This window comes from Macrobrachium rosenbergii, chromosome 35 (assembly GCF_040412425.1).
Source record: "Macrobrachium rosenbergii isolate ZJJX-2024 chromosome 35, ASM4041242v1, whole genome shotgun sequence".
Classification (NCBI taxonomy): Eukaryota; Metazoa; Arthropoda; class Malacostraca; order Decapoda; family Palaemonidae; genus Macrobrachium; species Macrobrachium rosenbergii.
In genome coordinates this window covers 2,288,201-2,308,242 of record NC_089775.1, presented here as the reverse complement: position 1 = coordinate 2,308,242, position 20,042 = coordinate 2,288,201, and the positions used below count along the sequence as shown (strand labels likewise).

Sequence of the window (20,042 nt, the reverse complement as noted above, 5' to 3'; positions counted from 1 at the left end):
CTCTCTCAGTTATATCTTTTTCTCTATTTTATTATATACTTAAATCTTTCTCTCTCTCTCTATCTGTTTCTCACTGTTATTTACCGTTCTCTCTCTCTCTCTCTTTCTCTCAGGGAGTTGCTCTTTCTCTCTATATATCTTTTTCTCTATTTTATTATATACTTAAATCTTTCTCTCTCTCTCTCTCTCTCTCTCTCTCTCTCTCTCTCTCTTCTCTCTATCTATATCTTCTCTCTCTCTCTCTCTCTGTTATTTACCGTTCTCTCTCTCTCTCTCTCTCTCTCTCAGGAAGTTGCTCTTTCTCTCTATCTTTTTCTCTATTTTATTATATACTTAAATCTTTCTCTCTCTCTCTCTCTCTATCTGTTTCTCTCTGTGATTTACCGTTCTCTCTCTCTCTCTCAGGGAGTTGCTCTTTCTCTCTCTCTCTCTATATATATATATATCTTTTTCTCTATTTTATTATATACTTAAATCTTTCTCTCTCTGTTATATACTGTTCCTCTCTCTCTCTCAATCTTTCTCTCTCAAATGACTAGAAAATGTATATTTATACATATTCAAAGTTCATTAATACATTATATACATTCTACATCATGTATAAAATCATACATCTTTCCCCAAACCAAATTTCTCCTCACATTCACCCATTTTCCCCACATGTCCAAACCATCCACGTCAAATTTATCCTTTATTCACTTATAAAGTCTCTTATTAAGTTTATTTATAAAGTCGTTTTCCTCCCCCATGGGATCAATCCCATGTAGTCTTTCTCCCCCTGCCCCCCTTGTGGGATCAATCCCGTAATTCTCGGGACACCAAAACAACCATATTGGATTTTCAATTATTTATTTTTTAGCTACAAATATATATATTTTATATATATCATAACAATGCATAACAATTTAGTATATAAAAAATTGGTCCCTACGTTAATAAATTAAGGCCACGGAGAACTGGAATCGGGAATTTAGAGCTTGCAATATCTAGGAATCACTCTACTTGGAATCTGGAGTATCTAGGACCCTCTACTTGGAATACAATAAATAAATTAAAATGGTTTAAATCTAATGTGTATTTGTTGACCTTGGAGTTTCACAAGTCAGGGAAAAGTCAGGATGATTTAAACTCTGGAATTTCTAGGTATCACTCTACTTGGAACCTGGAATCTATTTGGAATCTACTTGGAATACAATAAATAAATTAAACGGAAGTTTATATTTGTTGACCTTGGAAGGTCAAGGGTCAGGAAAAAGTTTGCAATGATTTGCATCTTGATTTGAATTCTGGAATCTCTAGGAATCACTCTACTTGGAACCTGGGAATCCATTTGGAATCTACTTGGAATACAATAAATAAATTAAACTCAAGTTTATATTTGTTGACCTTGGAGGGTCAAGGGTCAGGAAAAAGTTTGCAACAATTTGCAACTTGGAATCCTCTAGGAATCTCTACCTGGAATCTATTTGGAATCTCTAAGACCCACTACTTGGAATACAATAAATAAATCGCTTAAGTCTAGCTGAAGTATTATCCGCTGACCTTTGTGGAGGTCAAAGGTCAGGCACAAAAAAAGGTGTGAATAAATATTTAGGTCAAGGTTAAGGTCTGGTAATAATAGTAGTAATAATAATAATAAATGATAATAAACAAAAGCGGCTTAACGAGGACTGCGGAGGGACTTAAGGCCCTTTAAAAGGCCCCCTTAGGAAGGCCTTAAAAAGTCCCTTTAAATGATCTTAAAAGTCCCTTTAAGAGAACTCATAAAATACCTTAAAGGCCCTTTTAAAAGGCCTCAGATATCCCCTTTAAAGGATACTGAAGTCCCTTAAAAAGGCCTCCAAGTCCCTTTAAAAGGACTGAAGTCCCTTAAAAAGACCTCCAAAGTCCCTTTATAAGATCTCTTAAGGTCTCAAAAAGCCTTTAAATCCCTTTCAATGGTCTCTTAGAAAGGCCTTAAACCCTTTAAAAGGCAACGAAGCCATTTAAAGGATCTTCAAGTCCCTTAAAAAGACCTCAGAAACCTCCCGCCTTTTTAACCGAACAGGATCTCCAACCCCGGAGCCGAGAAGATCGGCCTCCTGGTCCCGAGCGAGGATCCGGGCGATCCTCCAAGCGGTCCGACGGATCCGGATCCATTCTTGTTGGGGTTGACGTTCATGAAGAGCTGGTTGACGGTGTGCACGAGGCCGTTCCTGGTGGGGGCGGAGCAGTGGGTGATCCGGGCCGGTCCGGCCATGAGCCGTCCGGTTCCGGTGCGCCGGACGTGGACGGAGGAGTGGCCGTCCAGGGTGCGCTTGTGGTCCATGAAGAGCCAGGTGTTGGGGTTGATGCCCGCGCAGCAGACGTGTTCTGGCGGGGAGAGACGGATTTTAAGTATTACAGGTCACGGATCTGGATTTTAGGTAATATTTAAGACTGGAAGTGGGGAGAGAGACAGATTTTTAGGGTGTTTTAGGTAACAACACAGACTGGAAGCTTATGTAACAACATTTACAAACTTCATTTAAAGGAAACAATACTAATTTTAGGGGAAGAGAAGGGATGGATTTAAAGTATTTGGGGTATTTTGGTTCCCGCACAAGATTTTCAGGCCAACTCTACGGATTTTAGGTAACGCAAAAGACGACAAATTTTAGGTAACGGCGAAGAGACAACAATTTTTAGGTAACCGATAAAAAACTTTAAATGCAAGATTGAAATATTTTAGGTAGAATATCAAAAAATTTAGGTAAACAGCTGAAATATCTTAGGTAACAGATGAAAATTTTAGGTAAACGACAAGATATATTAGGTAACAGATGACAAATTTTAGGTAATGTTCAAGAGATAACAAATTTTAGGTAACTGATAAAAACTTTAAATGCAAGATTGAAATATTTTAGGTAGAACATAAAAAACTTTAGGTAAACGGCTAAAATATCTCAGGTAACAGATGAAAAATTTTAAGGTAAACGCACCATTAAGCACGTGGAGTTTAACCAACTGTTCCTGAAGGTCGGTGTCCTCCATCAGGTGGTCCAACTCATTTTTGGGCAGGGTCCGGAAAACGTGGTCCGAGGGGGCCAGAACTGTGAAGGGGCCTTCTTGCACCAGGGTCTCGTTGACACCCGTTTTCTGGAAGGGGGAAAATGGGGTTAATATTCAACCTTGAACTTTGACCTAAAATGGGAGAAGGTTAATCTTTGACCTAAATGTTGTGGTACAGTAGTGGATGTAACTTTGGTCTAGCTGCTATGGCACAGTAGTGGATGTAACCTTCACCTAACCATTATGGTACAGTAGTCGACGCAACCTTGTAACCTGAGCCAGATGGTATGGTACAGCACCTAGACCAAGACCCAACCCCGACTCTCACCTTGACCATCTGCGTGAAGATGGAGAAATCTCCGCTGTCCTCCAGGTGGTCCATTACGGTCTCCTGAGGGATGACGAAGAGGCGTTCCACCACGTGGACCACGGCCCCGCAGGCGCGGGAGTCCAGCGTGGACACCGGGCTGCATCCGGCGGTCAGACGGACACTCCTGCGGCCACCCGGGCCGAGGATTAGGCCGGTAAGGAGGGGCGTCTGTCGAGAAAGCGGGAGGACGTTTAGGATATAAGTACAAAATATCTGCATAATTTATCAATCTTAAAGGATGAAAGTAAAAACTATATCAAACATAATATATATAAACATTGATTATGAAATATAAACATATTTAAAAACATATAAAACTCCATTGACCCTTACCCTTGGGTACAGGTTAATCCTGATGGGCATGTCAGCCCGGGTATCGGCGATGTGGTTATTGTTGATGTCGTCTCCCTTCAGAGAAGGCGTCACGATGTGGTAGTTCAGGATGTTGCGCAGCTGCTGTGGGTCGTCCTGAGAGATAGAGAGAGTTTTTTAAAATTTGGTCCAAGGTCAAGGTTAATCTGGGGTGAATTAAGGGCTTTATTTTTTGTTTTGAATGGGATTATTGATTTCCAAGGTCATAGGTCAAGGTCAAATAGGAGTGTATTAAGGGTATTTGAAGGTAATTTAGTCTTGTGGGTATTTTTTAAAATTTTGGTCAAAGCTCAAGGTCAATTAGAAGGGTATTAAGGGCATTTAGAGGTAACTTAGGCTTCAAATTTTGGTTTAAATAGGGTAACTGATTGCCAATATCAAAGTTCAAGATCAAATAGGAGCAATTTAACCTTAAACTTCTCCACTGAACATCAAAGGTCAAGGTCAATCCTCACCAGGATCTTCAACTTGGCATCCTCGGGGATGGAGTCAATGGCAGCGTTGGAGGGAGCGAAGATGGTGACGTCGTTCAGGCTGTCCATCTCTTCGGACATTCCGGCGATCTCCAGGAGGTCCATGAACCGGGTCAGGTTGTGGCTCTCAAGGACCTTGCGGACGGGCTTGGCTGGAAAAGGTCAAGGGTTGGGGGTCAAAGATCATTGGACAAAGAAACAAAGGTCTAAAAGGTCACTGGAAAACTCAGTAAAGGTCAAAGGTTATCAGGCAAACGGACAAAAGTGAGAGAAATGATGAGAGAAGACTCAAAGAGGAAGAATTGACCAATAGGCTCGCAGCTATCACAACCGACCAATCAGGTCCATTCCCTCCCACTTAAACGACCCAAACCAGCCAATGAGGAAAGAGAAGGAAGACTCAAGAAAGCAATCACAGCCAATCACAACCGACCAACCAGCTCCAAGCAATCACAACCGACCAATCAGCTCCCAGCAATCACAACCACCAATCAGCTCCCAGCAATCACAACCGACCAACCATCTCCCAGCAATCACAACCGACCAATCAGCTCCCAGCAGTCACAACCGACCAACCACCTCCCAGCAATCACAACCGACCAACCACCTCCCAGCAATCACAACCGACCAATCAGCTCTCAGCTCCCAGCAATCCCAACCGACCAACCAGCTCCCACCAGTCGCAACCGACCAATAAGAACCGCCCCTTCCCCTCGCTCACCTTCCTGAGGCATCAGCGGGGCGTCCACGACATGCATGACGCCGTTCGTCGCCACGACGTCCTTCGCCACGATCTGGGCCGCGGAGGACGGCGAAGACGAGGCCTCGTCCTCCGCCCCGCCGCCGCCAACATCTTGTCGTCGTCCGTCCGCTCCAGCAGGAGGTAGGAGTCGAGGAGGTTGGCCGTGCGGGCCTTGCCCTGCTGGACCGCGGCCGAGCAGATGACGTTGGGGAGGACGTGGTTCTTCAGGATGGCTGATAATGATAATAATAATAATAATAATAATAATAATAATAATAATAATAATGATAATAATAATAATAATAATGATAATAATAATAATTTCATTATCCATTTTTATATATAATTATGAATATTTTCATTGTTTTAAAACTCATTTTAAAATGATGATTCTGTCTCTTGGGAAGTGACTGGTTATGGGTGAATATAGAAAATAGTTTTTAAAGTGAATATATATATATATAGAATAGTTTTCTTATAATGATTACATTATAAAATAGGTTTTAAAATAATGAATATATATATATAATCATTATTTTAAAACCATTTTATAATGTAATCATTATAAGAAAACTATTTTATATATATATATTCACTTAAAAAACTATTTGCTATATAAACCCATAACCAGCCACTTCCCGAGAGACGGAATCAAACCAGTCGACGACAACACTCACAGTCCAGGCAGGCGTTGCCCTCCAGCAGGGATTCGAGCAGGGGCTCGGGCAGAGTCCTGAAGGCGGCGTCGGTCGGGGCAAACAGGGTCAGCTGCCCGGGCTCACGCAGTTTGGGCAGCATGCCTGCGTTGCTGATCACTGCGGGTATCGGTGGAGGTTAGTGGACGGGATTTTGAGTTTTTGAAGAGTTTTTAATATATTTAAAGTTTTTAAAAGAATTTTTAATAATTTTTGAGGTTATTAAGAACATTTATCGAGATTTTTAAAGTCTGTACTTGAAGAATTTTAAAGATTTTAAAATGTTTTTCAGGAATTTTACAGATTTTAAAGGAATTTTGAAGGTTTTTCAAGAATTTTACAGATTTTTAAGGAATTTTGAAGGTTTTAAATATTTTGAAAATGAATTTTAAAAATTTTTAAACAATTTTACAGAATTTTAAAGAATTTTAAATGTTTTAAAAATGAATCTTAAAGAATTTTCAAGAATTTTACAGATTTTTTAAAGAATTTTAAAGATTTTAAAAATGAATTTTAAAGAACTTTCAGGAATTTTACAGATTTTCAATGTGTTCTCAAGGTATTTAAAGATCTTGTATGATTTTTGAAGGAATTTAATAAAAGAGGTTTAGAAGAAATGTAATAAATCTAAAAATTTTTTTAAATAAAAATTGTAATAAATCCATAATAACAAATGACTACTCTGAAAATTCTGGGTATCTGTTGAAAGTGAATGGAGACCAAAAGCCCCAAAAACCCCCAACCCTCTCAAACACCCTAAAAATCCCCAAAACCCCCCAACCTTTCAAACCCCCTATAAAAAAAAAAAACAACACAAAAGACTCACGCTGCTTCAAGATGGAGAACTGCGGGTCGGCAGCGACCAGCTCGGCCAGGCTCCGCGTGACCGGCCTGAGGACCCTGTCGATCGTGTGGACGACGCCGTTGGAGGAGTGCTGGTTGATGGAGATCAGCCGCGCGCAGTTGACGGTGGCCGATGGAGGCACCGTGCTGTACGTGTTGATTCGCAGGGTGGAGTTGTCCGCCAGGCTCTGTAGGACCTGGGGAGGGAAGATGGAGGAATGGGTTAATTTGGGGTTGGTCGGTTGGTTTAGTAGGTTTGTTTGAGGTTGGTTGATTGGTTAAGTAGGTTTGTTTGGGGTTGGTCGGTTGGTTTAGTAGGTTTGTTTGGGGTTGGTTGATTGGTTAAGTAAGTTTGTTTTGGGTTTTCTTGACTGGTTGAGTATGTTTGTTTGAGGTTGACTGATTAGTTAGATAGGTTTGTTCAGGATAATCAACTGGTTAAGTAGGTTCACTTGGGGTTCATTGATTGGTTAAGTAGGTTCATTTGAGGTTGATTAGTTAAATAGGCTCATATGAGATTAAATATGTTAAATTATTCATTAATTGATTAAACTGGTTCATCCAAAGGTCATTTGATTGGTTAAAGAGGTTCAGCTGAGGTAAATCACTTAAACCATCTGAGGTCATTTGGTTATATAAAATAGGTTCACTTAAAAATTAACCAAACGAGGTTAATCCATTCAAACAGGTTTACTCAAATTTTAAGGTTAATTTGTGGTTCATCTACTAAAAGAGGTTTGTTTGGGGTTAATCCTTCAGGCCATTGGCTAAACAGGTCAACAACTAAGGTTAATTTGTGGTTCATCCATTAAAACAGGTTCATTGTAGGTCAAACCTTAAATTTCAAGGTTCATTTGAGGTCAAGCTACTGAAAACAGGATTACTGTACGTCAATCTTTCGAGGTCACTGGCTAAACGGGTCAAGATTCGAGGTCGATTCGAGGTCAATCTCCTACCTGCTCATCGTGGAGGTCGCTGGCGTAGTGGAAGCCTTTGGTCATGTGTGCCAAGACCATGTCGTGGGCATCGAGCGACCTCTGGCGGCGGAGGTAGACCTCGTTGAGGGAGCGGTCCACCTCGAGGCCGTTGTCGATCTCGGTCTGCGCAGGAGGGTGGAGATAAAGTAAGCTTAATATTAATCATTCTCTCTTCTCTCTCTCTCTTTTTAATCTTTCCCTCTTTCTTTTTCAATCTCTCTCTCTCTCTCTCTCTCTCTCTGTTTTTAATCTTTTGCTCTATTTCTTTTTCAGTCTTTCTCTCAATCTTAATCTTTTACCCTCTCTCTCTCTCTCAATCTCTCTCTATCGCTCTCAATCTTCCTCTCTCTCTCTCAATCTTCCTCTCTTAATCACCCCTCTCTCTCTCTATACACACACATACATCCTTCTTTCTCTCACCCCTCTATCTCTCAAAGAACCCCACCCGCCAACCCACCTCTTCCTCCAAGTCAGCCGTGAATTCCTGCATGGCCTCATTGGTGGGGGCGAAGATGGTCAGATTCTGGGCGGTCATGACCTCTTCCATCCCGGCAGACCGGGTCATCGAAAGGAAGTCGGTTGAACCGATGTCATCCAGGGTGTCTGGCATCGAGCGCATTTCGACTGGTAGGGTGACAGGACGAGATTTTGGGGGGTAATTATAAATTTTTCAAGGTCAAATATCTTATTATTATTATCATCATCATTGTAAGAGAGAAACTAACTCAATAATTAACTTTATCAGGTCAAAGTTCAAAGTCAAAGGTCAAAGTTCCTCCAAACACTCACTCTTGGTGCAGCCGGAAGGCTCCTTGATGTACCCGTGGCAGCACTTGTAGGTCAAGGTCACGGTCTTGTGGATTCCTCTTCGGGACGTTCTGGCGGAGAAAGGGTTTAGTATCGAGGATTTTATAATATTTTACATATAAGATATTTTATACTATTTTTTATAGAATATATTATAAAACATATTAAAGATATTTTATAAAAAATATTATGGAATATTTATAAAATATATTAAAAGACTTAAAGTGGACATGAAGACTCAAAATAGCTTAAGTCTTGAAGAACCACCTAAATCCTTTAAAAAGCCTGGAATATTTTTTAAAGATACTTAAAATCCTTTAAAAAACCTGGAATATTTTTTATAAATGCCCAAAATTCTTGAAAAACCACCTAAAAACATTTAAAAAACCTGGAATAATTTTTTTAAATACAAAAAATTGTTTAAAAAATCTAAAATATATTTTTAAAAATGCCTTAAATTTTGAAAAACCACCTGAAATCCTTTTAAAAACCTGGGATATTTTTTAAAGATACTTATAATCCTTTAAAAAACCTGGAATATATTTTTTAAATACCTTATATCTTGAAAACCACCTAACATCCTTTAAAAAACCTGGAATATACTTTTTAAATACCTTAAATCTTGAAAAACCACCTAAAATCCTTTAAAAAAAACCTGGAATACTTTTTATAAATGCCTAAAATCCTGTAAAAAGCCTAAAATATTTTTTAAAAATACCTAAAATCCTTTAAGAAACCAGCAAAATCTTTGTAAAAACACCTAAAATCCTTAAAAAATCCCACCTAACATCCTTAAAAAATCCCACCTAACATCCTCAAGATCCACCTAAAATACCCAAAATCCCCCAAACACCACTAAAATCCCCAAAATCCCTAAAACCCTTATAATACAAAAACAACGTGAAATCCTTTAAAACCACAAAAATCCATAGAATACACCTAAAATCCTGAAAAAAACATCAAACCTTCTTAAAAATAGACCTGAAACACCCCTAAATTGCCTCAAAAACCAACTTTAGGACAAGTTTAAGTAGAAGACCCCAAATTGACTCACAGAAACCTACTTCGTGGTGCAAGTGTAGGTCGAGGCAGTGTCCCTGCAGGTGGTCATCTCCATGTGTCCCAGAGAGAAGGCGAAGGAAGGCCCCGAGGACTCCAGAGTCGTGTCGTCGGTGGAGTCGATGCCTTCGTCCACCTCCTCCCGATCTACGCACACGTTGGGGCTGCAGTTATCGGGATAAATGAATTAGTAATAATAATAATAATAATATGCTTATAATGATCAGTGTATTTGTCATCTACTTTGTTCGTAAGGAAGCGAATCTCTGTTCCTCATCGTTTACAGCATCAGAGCAGACGTCCCTACTTATCCTACGAGCAGGAAACACGCCCCCGTGAGCACTTCTATGAGAGAGAGAGAGAGAGAGAGAGAGAGAGAGAGAGAGAGAGAGAGAGAGAGAGAGAGAGAGGGCAAAAGACGCACTTCCTTATTAAGGGGGCGAATTTGGGGCCAACTGGGTTGACACAGAGAGAGAGAGAGAGAGAGAGCCAACTCTCTCTCTCTCTCTCTGTCTCTACCCAGATTTCACGCCCACTTTCCCACGGACACTTTCCAAGCCATCATCAACTTGCACCTGGGTGAAACCAGTCACCTGCCCCCCCCCCACCCTGACCTTTAGTCAAGGTCAGTGGGTCACTATATATATATATATGTTCTCTTGCTCTCTCTCTCCCTCGCTCTCTGGATAATGACTTCTCTGTCTGCGACCTCTGACCTTGAAGGCCCCAGACAATTGAGGGTCATGTTTCTCTTGAGAGAGAGAGAGAGAGAGAGAGAGAGAGAGAGCCACTACTCTTCATTAGCAATAATAATTATAACTTTTTCAAAGGATAATTTTAATCATTTTATTTTGACCCCTGACCTCAATATATGTCAGGGTCAATAAGGACCACCACAATATATATAAATATATTTATATAAATATATATTTCTATATATAAATATATTTATTAAGTATAAATATTTATATTATATATATTTATATATATAAATAAATTATTTATTTTATTATACATATAAAAACAGTACGAAAACCCCGTTATAACGAACGTCCAAAATCGTAGCCGGTCCTCGCAGATGGACCAAAATTGGGGGCTTCCTTAATGGCAACGCTCCGTCACCAACCACAATCACCACCACCATCACCAACAGCGATGGTGGTGGCGATAGTGGTGGTGATAATTGGTTGTTATAACGGTGTTGGTGGGGGAGAGAGAGGGAGATGTGACGTCACCGTATTGCTGAGATGTGAGTTGCCACGTAGGTTTTATTAAATTCGTTTTTATTTGTATGTTTACGTTATGTTTCAGCTGGCGTTTGCGTCGCTGTCTCTCTTTAACGTCTCTGAACTTTCTCTCTTTAGGGAGAGATAGAGACAACGAGAGACAGAGAGAGAAATAGAGAGAGAAATTATAAGAGACGTATCGGCAACGTCGCCGCAGAAGCCATGTACAAGATCAACGGCCTTTCGAGATCACACGAGAATCTTCAATATTCCTCACTCTTTCTCTCTTAATCTGTCTCTCCGTCCATCTCTCTCTCTCTCACCACGTCGACCAATCTCTATTCTCGTCTCTCCGTCTCTCAAACTCTCTCTCCCTCTCTCTCTCTCTCTCTAAAACGCCCGAATCGAGACTTAAATTTCCATCTGTTAAACTCATCAACTCCTTTTAGGCGGGAGATCCAGGCCGCGTTCAACTTCACGCCTCACGGGAGCGAGCCGAACCGTTACTCGCACACACACACACCCGTTCGATAGAGGTCACGGAAAACCGTCACGCCGCACGCACATAACGTTACGCAGACATACATGAAGAGCGCAATGACCCGTTCGGCCGTCTTTTTGTAACGGCCTGCAATCAAGGGAGTCACTTGAACGCATCCGAGAGCGGCGGGTTTCGGTTCGCCGACGAGACGGGCGACTGAACGAGGCCCCTCTTCCTATTTACACGGAGATGAATATGGCCTTGGTTTTGTCACCATGCGAAGTTCTTCGTGGTTTTTTCAAGTTTGTTTGTTGAATGTCGTGTTTGTTTGTCCGTCTGCTTGTCCGGCTGTTTGTTTGGTCGTAGGTGAATGTTTGTTTGGTGTGTTTGTGGCGTTTGGGGGCGTCTGGTACCCGTTAAAATGGAAAAAGAAAGCGGGTATTGGTGAAAGTTTGGGCTTATTTCTTCACTTCCTTGTTCTGTTTGGAAGACGAACAAATACAGTTACTGCATTTGACTGTAATTGACTGTAGCTACAGCTGACTGTATTTGATTGTAGGTAACTGTAGCTACAGTTGACTGTATAAATAATACAATCAAATACAATATACATTACAATTTTCTGTGTATTTTATTGAATTATTTCTTTGTTTATGCTAAATACAGTTACTGTATCTGACTGTATTGACTGTAGCTACAGCTGACTGTATAAATAAATACAGTTAAATACAGTATACATTACTTTACAACTTTCTGTATTTCTTATCGAATTATTCCTCTATTTTCCTAAATAATTACTGTATTTGACTGTAGATAACTGTAGCTACAGTTGACTGTATAAAGAATACAGTCAAATACAGTAATCTACAAAAAACAGAATTTTTGGCAATTTTCTGTACTTTTTTATTTTCAGATTAACCAATAAACAAATACAGTGACTGTATCCAACTGTATTTAACTGTAGCTACAGTCGACTGCGGAAATAATACAGCCAAATACAGTAATCTACAGTCAAATACAGTAATCTACAGTCAACAAATACAATAATCTACAAAAATACAGAATTTTTTTGCATTTTCTCTATATTTTTACTTTCAGATTAATAAACAAATACAGTTACTGTATTCAACTGTACTTAACTGTAGCTACAGTTGACTGTAGAAATAATACAGTCAGATACAGGAAGATTCTCCCACCGTACAATATGTAGGGGGAAGAGAAAGTAGGTCTGGGTTTAGCCATGACCCCCAATTATTTCTTAGGGGTCATGACCTTTGACCTAGTTTTTTTTTCTCTCTCTATCTTTCTCTCTCTCTCTCTCTCTCTCTCTCTCTCTCTCTCTCTCTCTCCTAATCAGAATCTTTCTCTCTTTATTATCTCTCTCTCCTATCAACCAATCAGAATATCCCAAAATGTAAACAAAACCTCTCATATGGCAATACCAACCATATCAACCAATCAGAATGTCCCAAAATGTAAACAAAACCTCACACAGCAACACCAACCTTATCAACCAATCAGAATCCACCAAAATGTAAACAAAACCTCGCATGTGGCAACACTCACCCTTTCCACCAATAGCCACGCCTGTTGGAGAAGAGGTTGAAGCCGGAGCCTCTGTTGAAGCCGCCTGGAACACAGAAGAAAGGAGAAATAGTTTATGACCTTTGTGGATCCGGAGTGACCTTGAAGTTTGACCTTTCAAGGTCCTATTCTAATATTAAATAGGTCCTTAATTAAAATGTTTTATGGGTCAGTTTGAATGACCTTTGACCTTGCAAGGTCAAACTATTATTAAAAGAAAGTATTTGAAGTGTTTTACTGAGTCATTTGTGACCCTGGAATATGACCTTTGACATTTGAAGGTCAAAAATGACCACAGGAATGGGCAAAATAAAAAAAAAACTCACTGAAGGGGAAGAAGGGGTTGAATGGGAAGGACGACCCGAAGCCAGGTCGGTTGTTGGGTGGGGTCACACCTGTCCTCCTCGTGGGATCGAACCCAGTCTCTACTTCGGCCTCAGGCTCCTCCACCCTCTCTCCGTCGACCCGGTCCTTGAAGAAGACCTGTGGGGGGAGGGGAAATCTGACCTTGACTTTGAAATTTGACCTAAAATGACCTTGAAATTTGAGCTAAAAATGACCCATTGATTCTGACCCCTTTCCTAGAGCATTAACCTTTGACCCAGAAAGATATAAATTTGGCATGTATATCAATGACCTTTGACTTCCAAAAACATGACCCTTGACCCAAAAAATTGACCTTGAAAAGAAAATTATAGAAATACATATATTCATCAATGACCTTTGACCCCAAAAAATTGACCTTGAAAAGAAAATGATATAAATATGTATATTAATCAATAACCTTTGACCCCAAAAAACTTAACCTCAAAAGAAAATGACATAAATGCATATATTCACCAATGACCTTTGACCCCGGAGCCTTGACCTTTGACCTTACCTTGAGGCCGTCATCGATGCCGTCTCCCAGGGAGCCTGAGATGGCTCCAATGTCCTCCACATTCTGGTGTGGCCTCATCCACAGGGGCAGCGAGGAGTCCACCTTTCAATATACACAAGGAATATACACTATTAATATACTTAAATATACATAAAATATATAAATATACACTATAAGTATACATAAATAACTATACATAAAAATACTCTAAGATACACTATAAATATGCATGAAAATATACTTAAAAATACACTAATATACACTATAAATATACACAAACACATTTAAATATACACAAAACTAAATAGATACATAAAGTGCAGTAATATACACTATAAATATACATAATACACTAATATACACTATAAATATACATACAAAATAAATACTCATTTAAATATACATAAAATGCACTAATATAAATATAAATAAATATAGACAATATACACAAATATACACTGTAAATATACATATGAATACATATTCATATTTATTATTTTTATGATGTATATTTTATTTAAATATACATAAATTGCAGTATATTTATTGTGTAAATTTAATTGACAATATTAAATATTTAATGTACATTTGTGTATAATTACACTATAAATAAAAATATTATATATATAAAATGAGGCTTAAATTTTTATAAACATATATTTTATAAACATTAAAAACACTAATTAAATATACACAACAAATATACAACTAATATTCTGATAAAACATACACAATAAATATAAATATATATACAGCCTCTGAATATAAAAAACACAAAAACCATTTAACACCATTTAAATATACACTAATACACACCAAATAAATTATGAAAACATTCTCAATATAAACATAATAAATAAAAACGTAAATAAAACCCTAACTAAAACTCTACTACTAAATATACACAAATACACATAACTATACATAAATATCCATCTATCTAATATACATTACACATATATCATATATGTAATGCCTCACCTAAATAAAACCCTAACTTAAAACTCACCCAAAACAAGCAATAAATATACAACAAATATACAATAAATACACAACAAATATTCAACAAATATACATAAATATAAATATATCTAATGTACATTAAAGACTATTATATAAGTAATGCCTACTTAAAATTCACCCAAAACACAACAAATATACAATAAATATACAAATATACATAAATATAAATATATATATATCTCTAATATACATTATACATATATTATATATACACACAGTGGGCCCCTTACCTGTCTCTCGATGGTCTCGGAGAGGTTGTCGAGGGCGGTGTCGAACGAGGAGACGAGTGAGTCCACCGTCTTCCCCAATTGGTCCATGTTCAGGTCAGCCCGCCATTTGCTAAAAAAAATAATTTAATTAATTTGATAATTCATTATCTATTTAATTAATAATTATATATAATTCATTATCCATTTAATTAATAATTATATATAATTCATTATCTATTTGACTAATAATTATATATAATTCATTATCTATTTAATTATTAATAATTACAATCATTATTTATTATAGATAAATGTATTATTATTAATCTAAAAAATGAATTAATTCAATATCTATTTAATTAATGATTATAATTCACAATCTATTTAATTAATAATTATAATTATTTTTATTATAAACATATTATTATTATTGTAAGATTGTGGGTCTATCCGCCATTTGCTAAAAAGAATTATAATAATTCAATATCTATTTAATTAATAATCATAATTATTAATTATAAACATATTATTATTAATGTAAGCTTAATTCAGTATCTATTTAATTAATATATAATTATTAATTTTATAAATATATATATTAATTAGTATTAATCTAAATATTACAGGTCCGCACGCCATTTGCTAAAGAAATTAATTTGATAATTCATTATCTATTTAATTAAAAATAATAATAATTCATTATCTATTTAATTAATAATTATAATTAATTTTATAAAATTAATTATCATTAGCCTAAGAATATAGGTCTAATAATATAATTATTTGTTCGATAAATATTATTAAATCCTCACTCTCTCTCTCTCTCAATCTTTTTCTCTTTGTCTCTCTCTCTCTCTCTCTCTCTCAATCTGTTTCTCTCTCTCTTTATCAAGTGCATGTGACATTGAACAACGTACAAGTGTACACTTCCTCTTTCTCTCTCTGTTAGAAGCAATACAGCTTTCTCCTCCCTCTCTCTCTATAGCAATAAGACTCTCTCTCTCTCTCTCTCTCTCTCTCTCTCTCTCTCTCTCTCTCTCTCAGGCAAACGACTCTTCTTCACCTATCGCCATCTGTCATTCTCCAAGAAGGGAAAAAAAAATCTCTTTCAATCTCAATTTTATCTCCAACTCTCCACCAATCTCCAACTTCTCCAGCACTCCCGCATTCCTAAATCGTCAATACATCGTGTATTAATACATTCAATACAGCAGAAGCGGATTTAACGACGATATGGGGGAAAATATTCGGATATTTGCCCCGTGAATAGAGGCCATGAAAGTCGTAATGGGGAAGTTCACGATGAGTTTGGTCCAGGAAGATTCGCCATCGGTGACGTTTGCCGATTTTTATATTTTTATATATATATTTTAAACGAATTTACCGTTATCTAACGCCATTTCTACATTATCTCTTTCCTCACGTATTTATAACGAAGCAAATACAACGACGATATTGCATTATGGGTGATTGTTATTCGCTAAAACGACGGGGCAGTTATTAATATTTATCATACATCTGACAGCGGACTACTTCACCCGGCAGCTGTGACGTCACTGGGTCAGACATGGCGGTAAAAAAGTCACCTGATCTACTTACTGGAAATTATTATTTTTTCTCTCGTTCTCTTTCTCTCTCTGTGGCTTTCTCTCGCTCTTTTTCTCACTGTGGGGAAGAGGGAGAGAGTGGCTATCTGTTTCTCATATTGAGAGATAGGGAGAGAAAGCGAGAGAGAGAGAAAGAGAGAGAGAAATATGTACGAAAGTCTTCACAAAATCAGAGAATTTTTTCGAAGACGTACAATAAATTTTTTTCTTAATTTTAAAGACAATTTAAAGCTAAAACAACTTTATATTATATAAAAAATCTCCAAAAAACAATTTTATAAAATAAACATTAACAAACAACGTCAAAGAGACAAAATAAATAAAAGAAAAACAAAAAAACCATAATTATTTTCACCCCAACAACGGCTATAGCTGGAAGTGTTGCCATCGACCTAACCGGGATTTATATTTTTCGTTTTTTATATATTTTTATATATATGGGATTGATGTCACTTTGTAATCGCCTCAAGATGGATTACAGGGGATTACAATGATTAATCCCCACCCCCTTTTTAGGGGGTGGGTGATCGAGGTGGGCCACTTTCCTCAAGTAGAATAACTGTTACCAAGAAAGAAAAACGCGGAAGCGTCGTACATCGTGCATGACTGGTTATAAAGCACAAGAGCTGGCCCTGGCGTCCGAATGACGACACCGACTTCGATTACTTTATCAAGCTTTTATAATTGTTTGTTTGTTTAATCGCGCCGTGAAAACTAACAAAAAAAACAAAGAACAAAAAACAAACAAATCACTGACGAAAAAGTACGAAAAAACTCGTCCGTTCCTGCGGCGATTAACCTACTTAACCGAAGTCGTGCTTGCAGGAAACCGGACGAGTCCCCGACATACTTTCTCGTAAACTTTCATTTCGCCCGGAGGGAATTTATTTGGATTTATTCAATAAATCTTCGGTTTATCGTTAATTTACGAAGGATTTATTTGTATCATTGAATAAATAGTTAGTTTATTGATAACATATCAAGGATTTATAAGCAATTTATTGTTATTTGACCGATTTATTACACAGTTTATCAATACATTTCGAAAGAGGCCGAGAATAACGGTTCAAACAACTGGCTTTTATTTTTAGCAGAGCAACAACTGTCGTGTATTTAGAACACGACTGTCGTGTATTTAGCGATAATGATGCAACAACAGCTGCCGTGGATTTAAAATACAACAGCTGTTGTATCTGTTACGTTGACTTTAATACAACAGGTGTTGTATCTTTCTCCTTAGGGAAGTGTTACCGTCGTGTACATAACTGGACTTATTACGAAACAGTCGTGTATGTAACGTACGTAATTGGGCTTATCTGTCGTGTACGTAACTGCACTTATTGCTAGATTGTCGTGTGTATAACGTACATAACTACATATTGCGAAACTGTCGTGAATATAAAGTACATAACTACATTTGGCGAAACTGTCGTGTATATAAGCGTCCTTATTGAGAAACTGTCGTGATACTGTCGTATAGATAAGGCACATAACTGTACAAATTACGAAACTGTCGTGTATATAAGGTAAATAATTGTACATATTGCGAAACTGTCGTGTATATAAGGTCCACATAAGTGTACATATTGCCAAAATGTCGTGTATATAAGCGTCCTTATTGAGAAACTGTCGTGTATATACGGTACATAACTGTACATATTGCGAAACTGTCGTGTATATAAGGTCCACATAAGTGTACATATTGCCAAACTGTCGTGTATGTAAGGTACATATTAAGATTCTGTCGTGTACATAACCACATTACGAAACTGCCGTGTTTGTAACATATGAAACTGTCGTGTATATAAGATATACATAACTACATATTACAAACTGTCGTGAACATAACTGTACATGTTATTAGCGTCGTACACATTACAAAACTGTCGTGTATATAAGTGTAGATATTACGAAACTGTCGTGAATAAAACTGTACATATTAATAGTGTCGTATACAGAACTGTACATATTATAAAACTGTCGTGTACATAACTGTACAGATTAAAAACTGTCTTGTATATAAGTACATATTATAAAACTGTCGTGTATATAAGTGTCCATATTACGAAACTGTCGTGTATATAACTACATATTAGTGTCGTGAATATAAGTCTACATATTACGAAACTGTCGTGAACACAACTGTACATATTAAGTGTCGTGTACATAACTGCACACATTACGAAACTGTCGTGTAAATAAGTGCACACATTACAAAACTGTCGTGAAAATAACTATACATATTAAAAAACTATCGTGAATATAACTGTACATATTAAAAAACTGTCATGTACATAACTACATATTAAAAAACGGTCGTGTACATAACTGTACATATTAATAGTGTCGTGTACATAACTACACATGAAACTGCCATATACAGAAACATTATGAAACTGTCGTGTATATAAGCAAACACATGAAACTGTCGTGTATAAAATCATTACGAAACTGTCGTGTATATAATTAACATAAAACTGTCGTGTATATAACTGTATTTTAAAAATGTATAAGAAATTGATATTTCATGAAAAAATACAATAAATTACAGTGATTTATTGTACTTAAATGCAATAGAATACAATAATTTATTGTATTCAATACAATATAATATTTTATTAAATATAATAAAATACAGTAATTTATTGTATTTAAACAATAAAATACAGTAATTACTGTATTTAAGTACAATAAAACATATTATTGTATTATTAAAATACAATAAAATGCAATATTTTTTGTATTTAAATATAAAATACAATAATTTATTGCATTTAAATACAATATTTTATTTTACCTAAATATAAGATACAATAGTTATTGTATTTTATTTAAAATACAATAAATATATACATTATATTTTATAATAAATTAGGTCAAAATGCAATAAACTGAACAGTTTATTGCTTTTGATATATTGAATATTGTAAAATAAATTAATACAATAAATCAAAATATTGTATTTTACTTTTTTACTCAAAATATTGATTTTTAATTAAAAATATGAAATTAAAATATTGAAATTTTAATTTTTTTTACCTAAAACATAAAAAATATTAATTTTTTAAATAAAAAATATGATAAATAATATAAAATAAATTAAATACAATAAATCAAAATATTGTATTTTAATTTTTTTACTGAAAATAAAAAAAATTAATTAAAAATCTGGAAAAATAAAAAAAAAATTCCCAAGAGAAGCCATAAAATTAACAGTGACAACCCCATTTATTATCGATTCAAGCGACGCCAAATCAAGCCCAACAAACCAACCGATCAATCAACTCACTAAGTGTCGCCGTCGGCGGTGAAACTTGCATCGAAAAACTTCCCCTGCCTTTCGCCCCGGGCAACAACGAGCACCCCGCAAAACACAGCCAAAACGATCCTCAGCGGCGACATCCTTCGTCGACGATGTCTGACGCGACACTGGTCCGACTTCGTGAGGATGCTCCGGTGTATAGGAGCCTCGGCTCCTACCCCCGGGAGGCGCCGCTACCCGGGGACCCCCCATGTATCTCTCATCAAGACCCCCTTTCCTACCCCCCTCCATCAAGCCGATCCACCAATCAGGGCCCGTCTTGACCCGTAAGCCCCTCCCGCCGACACCCAACCACCACCATACCCTCCCCAACACCATCACTTTCCTCACTTTCCTCACCAA

General features: G+C 36.9%; 1 protein-coding gene across 1 annotated transcript; it reads right to left on the bottom strand.

The window, feature by feature from the left end:
- Window positions 1-832: 832 nt before the first annotated feature.
- On the bottom strand, window positions 833-19,826 carry LOC136856312 (transforming growth factor-beta-induced protein ig-h3-like). Its single transcript, XM_067134064.1, has 18 exons — window positions 19,668-19,826; window positions 14,793-14,901; window positions 13,540-13,641; window positions 12,986-13,142; window positions 12,642-12,705; window positions 9,374-9,532; window positions 8,292-8,380; window positions 7,960-8,126; window positions 7,482-7,625; window positions 6,509-6,722; window positions 5,665-5,802; window positions 5,092-5,220; window positions 4,967-5,053; window positions 4,228-4,397; window positions 3,734-3,868; window positions 3,359-3,568; window positions 2,961-3,117; window positions 833-2,352 (listed from the first exon to the last, which is right to left on the bottom strand). Exons 1-18 carry the CDS (start codon window positions 19,778-19,780, stop codon window positions 2,036-2,038), a joined length of 2,661 nt encoding a protein of 886 aa, XP_066990165.1. The 5' UTR covers window positions 19,781-19,826; the 3' UTR covers window positions 833-2,035.
- Between the last annotated feature and the right edge of the window lie 216 nt (window positions 19,827-20,042).

Excerpts from the sequence above, each read along its gene's own strand:
- LOC136856312 (XM_067134064.1), bottom strand. The coding sequence starts at position 19,780 with ATGTCGCCGCTGAGGATCGTTTTGGCTGTGTTTTGCGGGGTGCTCGTT. Across the intron at positions 8,381-9,373 it reads ACCTACACTTGCACCACGAA|AACGTCCCGAAGAGGAATCC; the intron begins GTAGGTTTCTGT and ends TTTCTCCGCCAG. Across the intron at positions 3,869-4,227 it reads ATGCCAAGTTGAAGATCCTG|GACGACCCACAGCAGCTGCG; the intron begins GTGAGGATTGAC and ends TCTATCTCTCAG.